General features: G+C 40.5%; 1 protein-coding gene across 2 annotated transcripts in view; it reads right to left on the bottom strand.

Moving 5' to 3' along the window:
* Positions 1-659: 659 nt before the first annotated feature.
* MLLT3 (MLLT3 super elongation complex subunit) overlaps positions 660-21,017 on the bottom strand; it is a 255,693-nt gene continuing 235,335 nt past the window's right edge. For both annotated transcript variants that reach the window (XM_001917557.6, XM_023627424.2), the window contains exons 8-11: positions 19,316-19,415; positions 13,486-13,557; positions 12,264-12,335; positions 660-4,984 (exon numbers count right to left, since the gene is read on the bottom strand). In XM_001917557.6, the coding sequence (XP_001917592.2) occupies positions 4,853-4,984; positions 12,264-12,335; positions 13,486-13,557; positions 19,316-19,415 (376 nt within the window). In that variant the 3' untranslated portion in view covers positions 660-4,852. The remainder of the gene's footprint in view (positions 4,985-12,263; positions 12,336-13,485; positions 13,558-19,315; positions 19,416-21,017) is intronic.

The following is a 21,017-nucleotide window of genomic DNA, read 5'->3' on the forward strand; positions in this document are numbered from 1 at the left end:
GCCAAGCCTATCTGGGACAGATGCTTCCACACCTAAAATAAGTTTCGAGTTGATAAGATACGAGGCAGTCCACTATAATCTCCTCAAAGGCTTATGGGCCTGAAGATAAGGCGAGTGTCTCAAATTTGACATAAGTCTCTACTATTAAGTAGAGCATTATGTCCAGTTCCTTGGTTATTTGCCAAACTGAAAGTATTCTATTCTTTTGCTGAAGTAGTGTCTCTCCTTCCTGTCTAATCAAGGTAGCATTTCTTGCTGCTAAAGTAAATGCAGGGCCTTTGTCAGATTGACATTGTCTAGCGATACCACACTGTTTAGTTTGTGAGCCAAACCTTCTAGAGAAATAGGGAGGGGAAAAAAATATATATCATGCACAAGTAACCCGGTTTATTCCAAGAACGTGCCCTAGCATTTCTTGCCCATCTCTGCAGAGCTTAAAAAAACATAGTGGTTTTAGGATGCAGAAAATGGTACCAGACACTGAGGACTCAAGAGAACGGGCTGTGGACTGTACCGTCAGCTGGTTCTCACCTCTCAGCATTACTGCTTGAGAAAGGCTAGGGCCTCATGTTTTTCTGTGTAAAGCAAAACCAAACTTTGGTCGAACGACTCTTAACAAATCAGCAAGACTATACATCGTAAAGAAAATGGAGCCACAATAGATCAGATACGAATTTAAGTAAAACACCTATTTCTGTCGATCTGCACTTACATTTCAACATGGGTTTTAGAGATGGGAAATACATCTTACGAATGCCTTGTAGTTCACATAATAGCATCTATACACACATACACAGTGTATCTTTCAACATAGCTACACATACACACTCCATGAAAAAAGATACTGACAGATTTATAAAACGTATTGGCCTTGCACTGTTAATCTCAAGAATACATTTTTACTTAATTTATTTTTGCACTGCATGGTAGCTCTGGCCACCGTTAAGGATCTGTCAGCATTTCCATCATAACTCTATTTTCAGAATACTGGAGTACAAGTGCCAAAATACATATTTACAGTTTACAGACAGCGGTGGCTTTGTCTTCCTTTTAAATTGACTTCTTCAATGCATCTTTACAAGGATATTCAGGGAAGGAAGTGCCTCCATAATAAAAATCATTATATAAAACAAAAGAGGTCAAAAGATGTAGATTTCCAGCCCAGGCCTAAACTAAACCATGGGAATCGACTCCTCAACATTCATTGCAGCTGTAGTTGTCTCTACATCATAGTTCTGGTTTTAGAGCAACAGTCTGAAACAAGATCATCATATGTGTGTGTGTGTGTGTGTGTGTATGCGGTACACAGCATTAGTACACAGAACTCCAAAGGTGGAAAGTAACGAGGGCACAGCAAACTACTCCAGAGCTGATCACTTCCACAGAGAGAAAATTGAACACAAGCCACTAAACACAAACATTGACCATTTCCAACACTGGACATCCAACTCCATTACCTACATAGAGCTCAAACACTTAAGAATAAAGTCTTTCTTAAACAAGTATGTTAACTTGTTAAATGTGTGGCGCTTGAAACAGTACATGGCACTTTATGCAGGCCTAAACTGTATTTTTTGAAGATTAGCTGGGTCTGTAAAAGGTATCAGCAGAAACATTTTTGGTGGAAGAAATTTTTCAGAGGAAGAAAACCAATCTTATTGGTTCTTCCCATAAAACGGTGGGTAATTATTCAGATTAGAGAGATTTGCTTAGCAACTTAAAAATGTTTAGACAGCTCCGTTAAGATTTTTTTTTTCTTCCAGAATTTTTGTCTCTTCAAGTTTTTATGTTCTTCAGTACCCTGACACAACATGCAAGCATATAAAGACACGCTATTTGTCTACATAAGGATAGCGAGAGAGGTGCATTACGGTGAAGGTACAAAATAACCGTGAACGTTTCTGTCGCTAACATGACTGCTATACGCTAAGATAGAACCATCCCCCTTTCATACACATCCTGCTGCAAAACCAGAGGCAAAAGCTAATTTATAAGGGGAAAAACATTCTGTACATACATTTATTTCGCCCTCAAAGTACTGGGGGAAAAGTTAAAGAAAGTTTATTATACTCTAGCTTGCTCAAACCATATTCACCCTCACCCAATTAATTTTATTTGAAACATCTATTTATATATATACACTAAAGAAATTAAACCCTGCCATTTTTCCTTTGTGCTTAAAAAACCAAAGCCACTGTTGGGATACATGTGTCAAAATATTTTTTAACAGGTCTCAAAGTTGAGTGTATATAAACGTGGCAGAACTGAGTGGGTTACTTTACGAGACATATAACTATTTGAAATTAATTGAGATTTATTATTTCTGCATTTAAAATTAGCTGAGAGCAAGAGTTGATTTTTTTCTAAAAAATTAACAATATACTCTTACTCTATGGGAATATCATAGAAAATTCATTTTGTTGTCTCCGTGAGAAGCACACGGGTAAATTTTCCTGAATTTCGTTCCCAATTTACAAACATACATTTTGACAATATTCTGAAGACGCTTGCTTTATTACCTAAATTTTAGGTCTCAAGTTTATCACTGTAAAAGGTTTGCTTCTTGTTGTCTTTTTCGTTTGCTCATTTCTTATGTTACCTAGTTTCTTGGTTAGTATCCTAAGGGACAAAAAATCTTTTACATTGCCAAACCATAGTTTTCGCCACACAATTTAGTTACAAAAATAAAAAGGGCCCCAACTACATATATACATTTCTAGTTAAACTACACCAGTATTTTAGTTAAACCACATACACTTCTGCCTTAATTAGAATATGTGGATTAGCAGTTAGAAATTTTAAAAGATGTTTAAATTTTGCAAACAATTCCAGATAAGCATTGCCCTCCCCCCACTTCCACCTGTAAAGTTAAAAACAAAACAAAACACAACTAAAAACACACAATCCATCAGTCACCTAATGTCCAAAATGACTCGGAAAGTTTCTCTGTAATTAAACATTGACGGTGGACTACACACCAAAAGCTTCAAGGACAGTTCATGCCAATCATCAAGAATCGTAACATTATTGAAAAAGTACACTTGTCCTCAGGAGGATGCTTCAGAGAAGTAATTTACAAGGAGCATGGCTGTATTGTAACTTTTTAAAGGAAAAAATAGTGTCTTTGGATAGAAAGAAACAATGTAAAAAATCCCCTTTTTAAAATGCAGAAATAACTCCATTATCCATCTGCATTTACATTACTGCCCAAAAGAATGGGTCTGGAAAGACCATTTTCTGTACAGACACTAGTTAATCTCTGTATGAAAAGACAGCATCTGGCATGGGAATAAACGACGGAGATACTGGTCTATTAGCACACATAGAGACTTTCTTAAGGCTGATCCAGTGAACGAACCTTTGGATCCAGAAGCATTTCTTCATTTCTTTTCTTTTCGGTTGAGTTCCCAACAAAAACTTGGACGTTGAGCGGTTCTCATTTTGCATTTCTCCATTTATGGAGAGGATGGAATAATGACACCAAAAGTACTTTGGTTTTTTTTTTTTTTCTTTTAAAAATAATTTGCTTTCTTTTGCATGCCACAGGACAGATTTCTAGTTTCAAAACAGGGTACATTGAGAACAAAAATATCCCCCCCTCCCCAACCATCTTTATTTTCACCATTACAAGAAATCCTTCTGGAAACACGAGTGACTAGACAGTATCGAACCACTGAATCTACAAGTTAATACACAGTCTGTTATGGCAGAAGAACCAAGATGTTTCCCCCAAAGAAAGATTTTAATTTTCCAAATATAAAAGAGTCTAAGAGGATCATATGTGAACAAACAAAAATCTTATTCCAGGGTTTATGGTAAAGATGGATAACACACTGGCAGCTGAAGAAAGCTGAAACTCTTACTAATAAATAGATCCAAATTAAGAATTTCTACAACATTTCTTTAGAAAACAGAACCAGAATTCCTTTTTTAAAATGATGATCCTGTGGAATGCCTTTGCTTCCATATTTATCTAATATTATAACAGTAAAACAGACACAAGAATGTTGATGACAGCTCAACGATGCTGGATGCAGGACATTTACAAGAACACTTTTGTTTAAAAGTCCTACAGGTTTATTGACTAAGGCTAAACAGCAATTCATATGATCCTATTTGGTGCATTTTCTACCATGGTCCAAGATCATTATATGGATACAGCCAAGGACTGGGCCCCAACTTTCAGGAAAAAAGACCACAAAGAAGAAAATCAGGGTGGTTATTTGGTCCCCCCAGTTGATAATCTGAGTCCTGGAACTGGAAAAACAAAAGGTGGAAAATATAGACTGCAACAAGTAAAAGGACTTGGAAAAAGTTGGTGGAGAGTAGCACAGTATACGAGTAAGGTCACTGGGCTTGGGATGGCAAGGGCGCTGCATTGAAAGAGCATCCACGGGACCAAGTACTTATAATGTCTTGTGGTGTCATTCCCTCAACGACTTTAGAATATCTGTATGCGATAATAAATAGATCAGTTATGTAATAAGGCAGTGTGTTGAATATGCATTCGTCCTGTGGAATGAATCACCACAGAGAGAGAGACATGATACCAGACACATTCTTTAAGTTTTCTTGTGTTGTGTTTGATCTGTTTGTTTTCAAGGCTATCCAGGCTGACTCTTCCCGGGGATTTCCTTGGAGAGAAGAGTGGTCCGCTGAGGCTGGTTTGCTTAACCTCTCCTTTATCAAGAGATGATGACTGGCTTTAAAGAAAAATAAAGCTGAAGGTTGTTTGATTTTTATTTTTTCCCTTTTGGTTGCATCATTCTGAGTGTTTTCATATAAACAAACAAAAAAAATAACAACCAAAAAAAACAAACAATAGTTTTTGATGCATCCAGTTGTGGTATCCTCAGGATGTTCCAGATGTTTCCAGGTAACTCTGTAGTTTACGGACTGTGGTTTTGTCCAGGGAGCAAAGATCAAAATCAAATGTCGTGTTTGTGATATGAAAGTGTCCAGTTTCTTCTATAAGGTTCACAATCTAGAGGAGTAAAGAAGAGAAAGTTTGGGCAATAAGCAATAGACATCAAAAGGCAAAGAAAGAGTGATGGAGTGGGTCAAATATGGAACCAAGAGATTCATATTCCCATTTAGTGCAAGAAGGTCCCATGCTATTAATGGCACCAAACTCTCAGCCAATTTGGTAAGCCAAAGGAACACTATTCTCAGTGAGAGCAGGTTACCTCTTCTCATCATTCACAGCCTTTAAAACGATTCCTGCTTTCAAGTCATCAACAGACTATTTTACTCTAGGGGTAGGAGTGGAAGGGGAGACAGAAGTTCAAGACCCCTCTAAAAATCAGCTACTGACTCAATGAACAGTGACTATACCTACTAGATGTAAGGAAATTCCAGCCCAGAAACAACAAAACTCCTTATAAAAAAGTATACACATACATACATGTATAATAACGATCATTTTTCTTTCTGATTACATTATTGTTGAAAATTTATAAAATAAAAGAACTCACAAAGAAAGAGATAGAAACCATCTACAACCCCACCCCCTGAAGATCATGGGCAGTGACTGGAAAAGGGGCTCAGGCGAGCCTTCTGGGTGCTGCAACTGTTTTGTTGCATGATTTGGGTACAATTTACAAAAGATGCATTCACTTTTTAAAACTCCATCTAGTTGTACATTTTGTTATACTTCAACAAAAAATGAATGAAACTTGTATTTATGACTTACAGTCATGTTGAGTTGACAGCCTTGAGTATTTGGGGGTGAGAAGTATTATCTAAAAAAAGAAAGGACACCTTTCTCTCCCCGTTTGGAATAGTTACATCTCATTTCTTATTGTATTGGCTTCAATTTTCAGAAATACGATAAACAAAAGTGGTCACAGAGATACTGTTGTCTTGCCCTGGGTTTGAGGAGGATGCTTCTAAGGTTTCAACATTAAGAATCATTTTAGTTTGGCCGGCCCCATGGCGCAGTGGTTAAGTGCACACATTCCACTTTGGCAGCCCAGGGTTTGCCGGTTCGGATCCCGGGTGTGGACGTGGCACCACTTGGCACGCCATGCTGTGGTAGGCATCACACATATAAAGTACAGGAAGATGGGCATGGATGTTAGCTCACGGCCGGTCTTCCTCAGCAAAAAAGAGGAGGATTGGCAGCAGATGTTAGCTCAGGGCTAATCTGCCTCAAAAAAAAAAATCATTTTAGTTATTGGTTTGAGAGAATCTTTTAGCATGTTGTATGTTTTCCATGCCTATTTTACTAATAATTTTATCAGAAATGGCTGCTGTGCCTGGGTAGTGTGGGTTTTTGGTACGTACGCTGTGGGTAATTTGGGATGGAGGGGGTTAATTTTAGTAAGCTTTGTGGAGGAGAGAGGAAAATTAACAACAGTATGAAAGACAAAAATATTTGTGCAGAGAAAACAATTAGCAAACTCTTCCACTTATTTTTAGTTGTCTGTGCTACTCCCTTTCTATCACTTGCTTTATATTCTCTTTAGTTCAGTAATCTTAAAAAAGAATACTTTTAATTATTTAGCCTATTATTCATTCAATGAAGTTTTAGATTACCTAATTTCAGTTTGAAAACAGCAGAATGAAAACTTTTGACCTTCTCTTCTTACAATTAGTTTTCTTTAAAAAACAGTAAATTTGTGAACTATTCCCTATGGGTCAGTGGCACTCAAGAGAAAATGTGCTCCCCATTCCTGACATATTTGACTTCCAGAGAGGCATAAAAGACATATTGGACCTCAATCCAATTAAATGCCCAACTCCAGACTGAGCTGCTAATGCCTTATTCAACCTCTTGAACTATTTTTTACAGATATAACCATGGCTTTAATAATAAAACAAGTTATTCCCATTGCGAAACCATGACAGACACAGCAAAGTGCCTACCTAATATCCGTTTAGCCCTTCTTCTTTACCAACAGAAGCTTGATCTTCCGGGAGTGGCAGCATGCCCAGCTAAAAGGCTTGCTTTCCCAGACCCACAGGCAGTACTCGGCAAACACTGCTATTTACAATTTATTTGAAAGAAGTCACTGAGCTTTCAGGAAAATTTCTGAAAAGGGTATGGACAAGGGGCACGTGCCTTTTGCCCTCTGCCCCTCTTCCTGTCTGGAATGAAGACGCAATCCTGGAAGCGCAGCATCTCTTCCCCTCAAGAGGATGAAAGCAAGATGTGAAAGATGGCAGAGCAGGAAGGCAAGGAGTCTATCTCCTCAGCATCTTTTAAGCCATGCATTGACCATGAATTACTTACCTCTGGGCCAACTACTAGATATGGTGGGGTGGAGAGGGAGCCTTACTTAAACCACTGGACCCAGGGCTCTATTACACGCATCAAGAGATTATTCTAAGGGGTGTTCCCAATTGCGGTTAAAGTACTAGATCCACGTCAGAATTTATCTAGCAAGATCTTCTCATTAGCACTAAAAGATCTAAAATGGACACATTTGATTTATTAATTAATGATTATAGAGCTCTGGCTAAGTCACCCGACACATCTGCACACATACAGAGACACACGCACAGCTATGTCCTACACATAAACCTTTCAAGGCAGTCAAATACTTACTACAGATTTAACATCAATTGAATTAAGAGTGCTTTCCAGGGTAAATTATCTTTTTTGCATATTGTGTAGAAATACTACAGACCTAGTGAAAATGTGTCAACTTGAGGGTGGAAACCAATACCCTGGTCAGAGAGCTCTTTCAGGATGGAAACAAATAGCTTTTCAATTTATACAATGGAGGCAAATAACTATTATTCCAGAGTGTGACTCCTCTCCCCAACTAGCTGGCCAGTAGGTAAGCGACAAAGCATTCGGAATAGAGGGTGTTAACTGTGGCATACTGAGTTCTGACTCGGCTCGCTATTTGAACGTCATTAGACAGAACATTATCAACTTTGAGCCTCAGTTTCCTCATCTATAAAGTAGGGATCATGCTACCTGCTCTAATTATCTATCAATCTACCACACACGGTTGCGCAGAGGATCAAATACGGTAAATGAAGCTTCTTTATAGCTGTCATTTGCCATACAGATTGGGGAAACATGATTATGACTACCATATAAATGTAAACTTACCCTTAATTATCTGGGCGGTAACTATACAGCACGTGAATTATCAGACCCAGTGCTTTTTCCTCCTCCCTTCACTGACTGTTAGCATTTCATTAGCACTAAAACAAACGAAGCAGGGAAAATGCCAGAAGCTAAAACTCAGAAAAGGCCTCCTTCAATTTTTTAAAAAATAATTACAATAAAAGTTTTCAGGGGGAAGGGAAGAAAGCGAGGAGAACAGTAGATGAAGGAAAGCCATTGAAATAACAAACGAAAACCACAAAGTGAGGGTGAAAAGTACAGCCTTACATTTTCCCTTTAAAATGACAGTGAACTCGGGGCTGGCCCCGTGGCTGAGCGGTTAAGTTCGCGCACTCCGCTGCAGGCGGCCCAGTGTTTCGTTGGTTCGAATCCTGGGCGCGGACATGACACTGCTCATCAAACCACGCTGAGGCAGCGTCCCACATGCCACAACTAGAAGGACCCACAACAAAGAATATACAACTATGTACCGGGGGGCTTTGGGGAGAAAAAGGAAAAAATAAAATCTTTAAAAAAAAAAAAAAAAAAATGACAGTGAACTCATCCTTTTAAGAAAATAGCTTTCTGTGACTCAACGTAGCTGCTCACTAATCACTTAACAATAAGTAGAAAAGAGAGCAATAGAATACCTTCTAGAAAGAGCCACTTGATTTTAAAGCAAACAAGACACACTTGCCCACTAGGAAATTCGGCCCTGTCATCTCCCACACCTTGTAATATCATGTAGGTTCATTCACAGTCCTCCTGCTTCCTCCACGACTAGCACGCTCACCCCGCCTGCAGCCACACACACGCAAAGGGACGAAGGGGATCCGATCAATCGAACTCAGGGAGCCCTGCATTTTTACAGGGGCTCGTGAGCACACATCAGGATAGACGCAGAGACAGCCCGGAAGCAGCCGCAGCAGCCGCAGCAGTTGGCGCCGTGTGGGACTGGCTGCCAACGGGAACAGCACTAATGATTTGAATTATTAGAGCATGTAGCCACGTCCTCAATTAAGTAAAGACTTCATAAAGAAAAATAAATGTGCGTTCCTTTCCAGGAATCTGGATAGTTGGAACATCAGAAACACCGCATTACATGCTTTATTCCAGTGACACAAGCCACAAAGCCTATAAACACCCTGCCGGTTCCTGAAGGACGCCACTGCGCCTTTCCACAGGAATCCCCGGCTCTGCTGATGGAGAGCGGCTCTGCTGTGGCTCTCTTGTCGTGTCATTACCCTGCATCACACTGCAATAAGGAGTGCCCCTCCAAAGTAATAAAAAAAGATAGAGTGGCTGCACACAAGGAAAGCAGGCAAGAGAACAAGGTATGCACAGGAGTGGAAAAGGAAGAGTGTGTAAACTGCTTAACTCATTCTTCAGAGGACGGCTGTTGTGAAAACAGTTGTGATGGATTATTTCCTGCCACGTCAGCCTTTTAGAGGGTACTACATAGAGTTTTTTTTTAAACAGGGAGGATCCAGTTGGTAAATCTGTGATTCCTTCCCCGAGCCCTGGTTTTTAATTATAAAAAGGTAGATGCATTATTTTTAGTTTGATTATGTTTTTTAAAAACCAGGGTTCTTTCCACCGGAAGCAGCCTCTTCACTGAGTGGGCAGTTAGGAACAAGTTTTGCTGTAACTGCTTCTGCCTAGAGCGGAGTCAGGTCTGGGATAAGTTAGGTCTTTCCGAGAATGGCCTCGGCTATGGCTGGAGAAGCACTGTCTACCACGTGACAACGTGAGTGCCTGGCCCTGGGTTAAAAGGCAGGCCATCAGGCTCCCACCTGCAAGGGATTCTAAAACATGCCAGGCAATCTCCTAGGATGGAGAACATCATTTTCAGGAGAACACTTCTCTGGAGTGTTCTCCACGTTGTTAGAAGGAATACTCCGACACACAGCTCATCCCCAGCCTCCCTGGAGATAACTCGGAAAGTATCAGAGCTGTTATCTAAATTGCTAAACTATCTTCTAAGGAAGCCCTGGTTGTCCTCAGAGCATTTTTTCCTTTCTAAATAGGATGCAAATCCAGACTCAGAGCTGAATTTCTGGGGAGTTTAGAAGTGCTCAATCTCCCTTTCCAAATAAATATGGAACACTTGGTTTAAAGAAGAATCAAATTATGAGTGAGTCCTAGGTATTGACATCTCTAGGTTTGACTGGGTCCACTGTACCGATGCTTACCTTACGCAAAAGCGGTTTAAGAACACAGGCTCTCTTGATCCAGTGCTTTCTGTTCATTAAACTAGATGCTGGGTGCCAGCACCGCAAGCCCCCAGAGTATAACAAAGATCTTAACCACTTCTTGTGAGCTAAATAAAAGTGTCAGACCAGATTTTCTGATAGGATGCATTTAATAGGAAAAGACCTGGGACGTGATCCTGGGCTCACCAGAAATTCTGTCTCAGGTGTTCAGCTCGGCATGGTGGAGAACTCACAGACTTTGCGGCACGCATTCCACAAGATGAGCAGCTCTCAAGGTGGAGAATAACACTAGTCTTCAATAGTGCTATGTTTTACAATAGGAATTAATTAAGCAGTAAACCGTGACAGGACATGCATCATGGTATCATAATCACAAGCCTCAGCTGCACTACAAGGCAAAAGGCCAAAGACTGAGAGCTTTCAACTGGCCTGGGAATGCAATTAGGGGGAAACGCTGTGCGCCCTGGAGGGCCTTTATGCCAGGTTAAAAATCCATAGCTATCGCTCTCTCCCTCTAGAACACTAAAATAAGCCACTTCGATGGAATTCTCCAGTAAGCCACCTTCCCTCACAATTCTTTCAAAGGTCAAAACAAAGGACAATGTGAAATTGGGAATGCCAATGACACCCTAAGGTAAGACCCTGCCCAACGGCCTAATCTCCTCAACTCATTGGCTGGGCTTTCTTTGTGAAGTGTCCCAAGTCTGCCCAAACATCTGTCTCACTGTCCTGTGAGACTCACCGTGAGGGCCCAGCTTGTGCATTAACAGCTTTATTGGACAACTGCTCCACAGTGGTTCAGAGCTGGTGTTCAGGAAGGGCTGAGAAAATCAGCTAATAGATTTACCATCACCACTCAGTCAATTAGCACTAAATAATTGGTAAATGGCAGGCTGAACAATTTTCAATTCTACAGAAGAAAGCTGAAGAAAAACACTATCAAAGTGTTAGAATATGTCTCAGGGTAAGCCACTCAGATCCTACTCCCCTAACCCATTCCTCACTTAAATGGAAATATAAGAAATGCAACTTATCTCCAATTAAAAATCATAGGTCTGTAAGTCTTTGACTCAAATCTGAAACTCTAGAAGGGTTAAATAGCTCATCAGACCAGAGAACTTGGCAAGTTTGAGAGTGCTTATTTATAGATTTAAGCAAAAATGTACACAGAATATAAAAGTGACCAGCAGCCATTAAATATTAAAAAAGAATAACCCATATATAGCTGGGGTAGATTAAATACTAACTTCAAGTCTTTAAGAGTATTAAGGAAAAAATCAAACAGTGAAATAATCTACAAACTCACCCTGGAATTTAGAATACAACCTTCTCTTTGGATGTTAAAGAAAAATTATTTTCTCAATAGCCACTGTTAACACAATGGACGCATGTACCGTAACCATATGAAAACTAAAAACCACCCTTCTTATTTTCTCCAAACATCAAATTGTACCAAGAGAAGTTTCCCCACTCTACGTATTCCACAGATGAGTTCACAATAATAGAATGTACAGTGTACAAGATAAGAGAAACGAGGAAAATATTTATTTTCCTTAGAATAGCATTGGCAAAAGCTTACTAAATTGAATCACAAACGTTTACAACATTTGACTGAAACTCTTATCACTGTTTTCCCATGAAACCAGAAGCCTGGCCCCAAGGCTTCTGCATTCCTACTATCCCGTCCCTCAGCCCACACTATAGCATCAGCCGGCTGGGGGATCAGTACGTTCCAGCATCAGCACCTCCACAAGCGCCCAGTTTTCATCATCCGCAGCACCAAGGAGGGAGATGATCTGGCAAAGCTCCAAAGCAGACTGCCTGGTAGCCTGGGAAATGAGCAATCTCCCCAAGTACTTCTGCAGGTGGCACTAGCCCGGTTCTGCCAGGGTGGGGCTGCTGTGGCCTCCAGGTGCTATCACACTACCCCAGGATCCTCCAGGCCTTGAGGCTTCTGGAGAGGGTTGTGCTGAAAAAGCATTTCTCACCTGCTGCAGAATGTGCCTTTCCCTCAGTGTCATTAACCTTCTGTGAAGCTCCACCAGTTCATCTAGGTATGCCTGAAAGAGAAGAGGACCCCCCAAAAGAACAAGCACTTGAGGAGGTAGTTCAAAAATAAAAGGATAACTACAGAGGAACAGACAAGCAGCTGTTGGCGGTTCTCCATTCTAACCCCCTAGCCCAGGCTGCGCGGACTGGTGCCCAAAGCTTTTGCAGAACAAGTCTCTCTTGGCTGACTATTACCATTATAAAGCCTGCTTTTTTAAAAAAGGGCAATTCTTGCACTTCTTTGCTCTCAACAAGATTCAAGTGAGCAGACTCACTGTCTCCCAACAATGCCTCCACAGAGAGAAAGGGTACTCAATGGTAAATTGTGAGCTTAAACATGTTATCACGAGCTACTTTCATTTTTTTTATTCTTCCATTTTAGAAGCTACCTAACTAAGAGAAAAAAAATTCTAAGTTTGAACATGGAAGTATCAATGCACATCACCAATCATGTCAGGGCAAATTCTTTAAGAAAAAAAAAAAACCTTCCTGGTCATACCAAAAATTGCTAGTAAATAGCAAGTGACAGAAGAATGTCTTAGGAAAATATAGGTCACTATCCAAATTAATACCTGGTTTGTCACGAGCTCCTCTGACAGGGCAGAGGCTCACCTCTCTTTCCACATGCTCAGACCACGAGTCTTTGTTAGCGTAACTGCATGGGTGTCTAGCACCATTTACAATGAAGGCAAAGGAAAGGTTTGTGAAGCATTAGCCAGGCCTGCCCTGATCCTGCAAAGCAGGTTAGGACCCTGCTCAGAACAGGAGGCTAAGCCCCAACAGGTCTTGAAGTCAGATTTCAGATGCACGATGCACACTTGGGGAAAGCCCAGTGCACTGGGATCAGATGTCCTGCTCACTGACGTCTGAGATTCCTTTCCCCTCTGCCTCCACCAGGATTTTCTTACCTCCCAATTCAATGTGCCCGAAATCCCTTGGCAATGTAGGCATCATGGCAAATGGTAGCATAAGGCCAAGCTTAACACTGAAAATATAAGCAAGACTTGGAAAATAAACTACAAAGCCACTGGTCGGCTGGGGGTCTCGGGCACTTCTGATGAAGCAATGAAAGGAGAACCAGCGAGGATGATCAAGGAAAAGGCCAAGAAACAGAAGATGAGTCGGTGCTGTAGCACTCATAGCAAAGGGCTGGAAACCTACCTTGTCACAGTCACCATTCTTTATTTGCTTATCTGATTTGCTTTGCTTTATTGGACTTTTCACTTCAAGAATCTGGGGATCAAAGAGAACACAGTTAAATTTGATTTCAAGCCCTTCTTAGCCAACCAGCCACCTAAACAAAGACACTTATGAATGAAATGTCATACAATCACATTGCTTTCCAGATAGTATTTCTCCGCTATACATTTTCTTTCTTCTCTTCTAACCTTACTTGTCCTTGGGAAATAAATTGCTTATATCTGAAATGCTGAGTCAGGGCAATAGAACTTTAAAAAAAAAAAACGTTGATGATAAGGAAATTGATCCAAGCTTCCAAGGCTGCTTTTCTTCTGTGACAACACTCTCACACATATGTACAGCAGCTGAGTTATACTGGATTAGAGTCCCCTCTGGCAAGAATTTTTTCGTATTCATTCTGCTGTTTCAGCATGACTACCAGTGCTTGGGACGCTAGGGATGATAAAACAAACACTCGAATGCCCTTTGCAGTACCTGACTTCCAGATTCTAAAAATGACTCATATCCACTAAATTGACGCAGCTTTGGAAGTGAAGATAGCCATCAGTTACACCATTGCTCCCAACTTGGGATCCTCCAACTCAAGAAATGAAGAGCCAAGACTATCTTCTGTGTTTCAAGAAACGATGTGTTTACCCATGATAAAATACCAGTGCCTTTCCTTTTATAAGCTGAACCAACTACAGCTTAGGTTATGAAAAGTGGTTTTGCATACTTTTCAGAAGCGTCCATGGGGAGCTATGTTTCTAATTAATAAAAAGGAGAAACAAATTATTATTTAATAAATATGGTTGATTTATTAGAATCTTCAAAATTAAGGATTATGACGGAAATATTTTTAAATGGCCCTTGCCTAAAATGGCTGAGAACTACTAAATTTATTGATGAGTGTTTACAAATGTATATAAACATAAAAAGCAAAGTTATTTGGGGGCTGGCCCCATGGCCGAGTGGTTAAGTTCGCGCGCTCCGCTGCAGGCGGCCCAGTGTTTCGTTAGTTCGAATCCTGGGCGCGGACATGGCACTGCTCATCAGACCACGCTGAGGCAGCGTCCCACATGCCACAACTAGAAGAACCCACAACGAAGAATACACAACTATGTACCGGGGGGCTTTGGGGAGAAAAAGGAAAAAATAAAATCTTAAAAAAAAAAAAAAGCAAAGTTATTTGTCTTTTTCATGATAATCTCATTACCAAGTGAGTTATTATAATCTGAAGCTAATATGAAGGAGGAAAATGCCAAATAAAGGGCATATTTAAGAAGTCTCACATTCCTACTGCTCTTGTGTTTATCCATTCTCTGCTCTACCACACACACACACAAACCACAATTCTGTTCAAAAGTCTACCATATTCCATAACACACAGAAGATTTTAAAAATGACTCCACTTCTAATTTGTAGTAGAAAGAGCAGTGACTGGGCTTAGAAACCTAAGTTCAGGTCCTGGACCTATCATTTAACATTTTGGGGCCTCAAAATATGAGATGAAATGAGAGATGAACAAGACGATGTCCAGATTCCCACTCAGCTGTAAAATTTCATACTACGAATAAACATTTTACTTGTTGAGGATAGGACTATGACATGCTAGAAAAGATCAAATACTTCTAAAAGGGTATGTTTTCCTTTGAATTTAGAATAATGTACGGATAAGAAGTGAGCTGCTAAGTCTTTCCTGAGAATCGCCTTAATTTATTTTTAACATTAAGATAACCAGATGACCAATTTGACCAGGCTAACTTAAAATACAATACTTTTGGCAACACGAGGAAATTACTTAATGGCAGAGGCAAGGCAATCGTTTTTAACATGCTCCACTGTAAAGGAAACCAAACACTCCACTACATGCAGAATTTCCTTCTCTCTATTGTTGTTGGAAATGAGACCTCAGGGGAAAACTCGGCGCTCAGAGACCTAGGAGTAAGTAGGTCAGTAGATGGCACTCCTCGCCAACGCAGATCCGGGCTGGGCGAAGCAGACAGTTTGCTGAGACATCAGGCAAGAGGAAAAACCGCCTGCCTGCTCGCCTTGAGCATTAGAAAACTGAATTTTGTTCCCATCATATCCCACTCTGCATGCCTGTTCCACCCCCCAAGTCAGTGCACTCGGCGAGGGGGCGGCGGGCAAAGTGACTCTGCATTTGCAATGGAACTTCGCTCACTAGGTTTATAGAGTTCTCCCACCTTCTCCTCGGAGCAGAAAATAAAACATTCGGGGCACTTAAGTCCCACCCTACACATTCCGTAAGCGCTACAGCACAGAAGGCCAAACTACATTGAAATCCTAGTTTCTTTCTTCTGAAGCAGCAGTGGCAGGAACAAAAGCTCCTGGTGTCAGTGATCCGCCTCAAGTTACTGAGTGGCTGCCCAGAGAGGGCTCAGTTAATCTTCCTTCTTTGATCTCTCCCTGCTCCAAAATAAACAGCTTTGTCAAAACCTCATTCCGAGAGAGCTGAGCCATGCTGAAGACAATTGTTTTATTTATGATCCTTCCTTATCTTTAAGGAAACGGCTCCAGAATATAAAAGGCCAGCACCTTGTATTCCACGGGCTTATTTCAAACCAGTTTAACTGGATAGAGTCTTTAATTTCATTCAACATGCTTTGCAGGCTGATAGGTGATTTATGATATTCTGAATATTAACTTGGGTCCAATACATCACTTCCTTGCAGGCCCCTCTCTCCTCCCTCCCCTCCTCACTTTCAGCCAAAAAGGATCTGGAATTTTGATTTTGTTTGAAATTCACATAAGAGAGGTTAGGAGTAAAAAAAAAATACCTTTGGTTAAAATGGCACAGCAATATTATTCCCCAATAAAGGCGACTAAGCTCTCCTGAGGGAAACAGCCACCCAGACTGCCTAGAGGCACCATGCATACCCATGGTCATCTCTGCACATAGACCTGTGATTAGTTGCATTTCTATCCTTCATCTGAGGGTATGGCTTGAAAATCAAATTTTCAAGATTATTATTTTTCTGTATCCCTTTGTGAGGAGTGACAAGTCAATTATTCAGCAGATGGATTCTCCACTGATAGGTCTTTCATGTTAATGATCACTATTAGCTTCTAACGATACTCATGTTAATTACTTGCTTTGTTGACATGTGGCGCTCTCTCTGTTCACTTTTTTTTGAGAGTTAGGACATGTTTGACTCAATTAGCACTTTCTGTCTTCTCTAGTCCCTGGAAGATTTGAGAAAAGGTAAGGAAAACTCAGCTTTGCTTGGTAATTTACAGAAACTTGAGAGAGCATTATCAACTTGCAGACAGAGAGCAGCCAAGGGGTATGGAAGGAGGAAACATGGGTCCCCCCCATTTCACAGTGAGGCCTTCCCAGGATGTTTTCATCTATTTTATTTGATCAAAATTTCAGATTATCACATATACACATTCAAATATAAGACTAAAAACACATTCCAGGGTGCAATTTAAGTGACTTTTAGATTTGTACTACTTCACTTTATTGGCATAGAGAACTAAGAAAGACGGTTAATTTTTTAAGAACTCCTAGAATGTTGACTGAAAGGGACAGGAGCACACTTGATCCACTGCAGGTGATCTGAGGGGTTAAGAAATCAATAAACAAAGTTTTAAAAACCTTTTCTCGCTCTCTCAGTTCCAAGACACAGCTCCAAGGAGGCAGGCACTCTTGTGGGACATGTACTCCCTACCCTAGACTAGCTAAAAGTGAAAGCATATGGACTTTCTTATTATGCTTATAGGTCCATGGAGAAAGTGACAGATAACTGAGTATTCCTGACAGATTGATGATTCACACGTGTGAAGCTACATTTGTTGAATAAACATATGCCAAGGAACCAGTGGTATTTAATCAGATAAAGTAATTTTTACCCTCTCCAGACAGATGATACTATTCATTTTTGTTCTTGTTTTGCTAGAGGGGTTCAAAAAAAAAGTCTGACAAAGAACCCAAACCTTTCTCTGAAGCCAAGGTCAGCTTCAGACTGCCCATCCAGGAAGGGTTTAGGGGCAGCTATTAGGTTTGAAGGGCATGAGAGGGGCTTGCTGGAGCTGCATTTATTTAGCAAGCACAGTCTTAATGCCGACTGGGAAAGAAGCTGAAGGAGCTTAATGAGGGGCACAAACGCATACACTAGCGTCCTTCACTCCTGGCACGGCCACTGCTGTCACCCATGAAGTAACCTAATTCTAACACAGCACCCACCAGAAGCAGAAATCAGGCCTAAATAGGTTTCAATTGGATATAAAAATGTATTCAGGGTCCAAATTCTATTCTTTTGCCAGCTCATACTGAAGCATAAATCTACAAAAGAATCCTGAGTTATCTAGTTAGCCACGCGCCGGCTCTTCTCAACTGATTGGTGATGATGGCTACGTGCTTAGTCTTCACTTTACCCTGAAAAGCTCGACTTGTGGTGGTGGGGGAAGCTGGCTGGGCCATCGGCATGGCTGGCCCTGAAGATGAGGGAACACAAGGACCACAGGGAGCCAGGATAAGGAATGAGAACGCACTAACTCCTTGAAGAGCCAGTCTCTAACAGACCATGAGGCTGGGCTTGCATCCACATGTAAGGACACAAAGAAACTGCAGTTGAATTGTACCTGGTCACGTAAAGAACCCTGATGTTATTCCTACTTAATAATAGAGGCTTCAAGTTGTAGATAACCCTTATAAATGAAGGATTTTAAATTTTAAGAGCTCTTTGCTTATGCTTTATATAAAACAAAGTCTTCAGCTATCAAATCACACTTTCCCAGTAAAACAAAGATCACAAATTCAAGAACAAGACCATTTAAGATTGTAGGACACCTGTGAAACAGAACAATTTTAGAAAAATGAAGTTCTTTTATTTCCAAGTTAATAATATTCACTTGGTAACTTGAATTAAGCAATTATTGTAGAGGTCACAGGGAATTTGTCTAAAGAGAGATAAGAATAACTTACGGTAATGAGAGTATCAACTCAACGCACAATGAGGCTTTTACAATATTCATGATACTTGAAAATGGTTTATTTTAGTAAGTATTTAAAATATCCCAATCTTAATCATTTGTTTTACAAAAGCTCTTCATCACAGCTTTCAAAGTTCTGCCTTGACCTTATCCAAATAACTATATTCAGAGTTGACTTCCAAATTAATAAGACTTCCTTTAGCTTGATTTATAGCAATGATAATGACCATTATTTACTCTGCATTTTGTTAACTATTCCTCACAATCACAAGTGATGATCCTCTTTTTCTGGAATGAGCACAGAGGCAGAGCACCCATAATAGTAAACATCTACCATCAACTGAGCGCCAAGTAGGTGTGGGCACTGACCCACACTCTTTACCTCTAGTATTGGTCATCCTCCCAATAAGCAGCAAGCTTGGTATTAATATCTCCATTTACAGATGAGGAAACTGAGAATCAGAAGTTAAAAGGTAATTTCCTACCTGTCAATTAGTAAAACAAAGAACAGACTTGCTACTAGCTCCAAAGGTCTTATTCTTTCTAATTCATGAATTCGCCTACTTACTGCTGAGGGGAAAAATATATAGAAATCAGGAGTAAATGGGCAGCACTTCTGTCACTATCCCTTCCTGCAACTACTTAATTAACCCAGCCAATGGAACATACTTTTCATGACAAGAGAAGTTCTTTTATCCTAACGACATGTTTATTCCTAAGGTTGTAGGTTTCCATTTATTTGCTATCAAGAAGCACTTTGTTTACAAGTAAGGGGGTAGAAGATTTTGTGTGCTCTGTAGAAATGATCACATCTAGTTCTACAGTCTTGAACAGTGTGAACCCAGCAACCTACCTGGTTGTTGTTGGTTTTTAATAAGGGTGGCGGGGGTTCGTGATGTAGGGGTGAAGAAGCAGAACTGCTTTCGCTGTCGCTGCCATCACTTAAGCTAACTCTGAAAAGAAACAGAGAGGAGAAATATGCATCATTACAGACAATTCTTGAAATATCCATGGAAATAGGTGCAGAGAGCAAGGTATCCAAACGGTAATCATTGAAAACTTGCTTTAACTCATACAACTGCTAACACGGATTGGCGCTTACTTTGTACCTGGAACTGTATTAAGTGTTGGACCCTCTATTTCTCATTTAATGATCCCTACATCACAGGTTAGGAAACTGAGGCTTAGAGAGACTAGGTCATCCACCTAGGGTCATAGAGGTAAAAGTGGTGGTTCTAGGATTCAGACCCAAGCAATGCGACCCAAAGCTGGTGCTCAGCCACTATACTTCACTGGCTTCATTTATTCATAGTTAGCTCCCTGCTCCAGCTCCACCCATCTACTATCATCAAGCATGTCACTCAAACTTGCAGAAAGTCAGCAAAATTACACAGTTTCTAGGGTCCTTCATTTTATTTTCCTTTCCCTCTGCCTCTTGGCTACCCATGAAAAATTTATAAATATGGCTAAAATACAGGCTGCAGGAGTGGAAACAACTGCTAAGAATGTGGACAACAGCCTTGCATGACTGACAGGTCAGGATGACATCTGAGGATGGGATGTCTGAAGCCCAACATGTGAGACTCATCACCAATCATTTCTACTGTGTAATGATTCAAGGCTGTCCTGAGTTCCAAATGCTAATACAACGATTCATTGGAAATATCCCACACCAACATGAAGAGGCCGTGTGTTTGGGATAACTGCTTTAGAAAAATACAATGCTGTGCCAGTCCTGATGGCCTTGTAGTTAAAGTTCAGCACGCTCCACTCCTGTGGCCCAGGTTCGGTTCCTGGGCACGGAACCACCCTACTCATCTGTCAGTAGCCATGCTGAGGCTGTGGCTCACATAGAAGAACTAGAAGGACTTACAACTAGAACATACAACTATGTACTGGGGCTTTGGGGAGGAGGAAGAACAAAGAGAAAGAGGAAGATTGGCAACAGATGTTAGCTCAGGGTGAATCTTGAAAAAGAAAAAAAGAGAAAAGTACAATGCTATCAGGATAATTAAAATATCACCCCTTCCTCTATTTTTTTCTTTTCAGAACAAAGTGGAATTTTCTTATAGCCAGAGTGGGAGATATTTCTTTATTCTAACCTGCTGAACATAAGCCCTCCATCAAAAATGTCCTTTCGTGTTTGCTCTGTCTCTTTGATTATATAGTAACCTAATATAATATTCTTCTCAGAAACAGAAAATGCTTCAGAAATCACGGTAGTTTTTCTTTCACTCTGAATAGGCAATCACACTCTAGCTCTAAAACATATTCAGATAGACAAGATACAAGATAGGAAATGAAAAGGATACACTGGGACATCCTTTAAGCAAAAAACTGATGGAACTTGTGTTTCTTAACTAAATTACATTAATGAAGTGTTCAGTTGAAGCGCTCCTTTAAAATGCTTCTTGACTGAAGTGGAAGGCTGAGTATTTAAACTGATTAAACAGTTGAGACTTCACAAGTGCAATGAAGATCAAATGTTACACTGGCGCTGCTGTGCTAACAGCACATGTCAGGCAGAGGCAAAGAGGAGCATCTCCAACAACGTG

Source organism: Equus caballus, chromosome 23 (genome assembly GCF_041296265.1).
Source record: "Equus caballus isolate H_3958 breed thoroughbred chromosome 23, TB-T2T, whole genome shotgun sequence".
Classification (NCBI taxonomy): domain Eukaryota; kingdom Metazoa; phylum Chordata; class Mammalia; order Perissodactyla; family Equidae; genus Equus; species Equus caballus.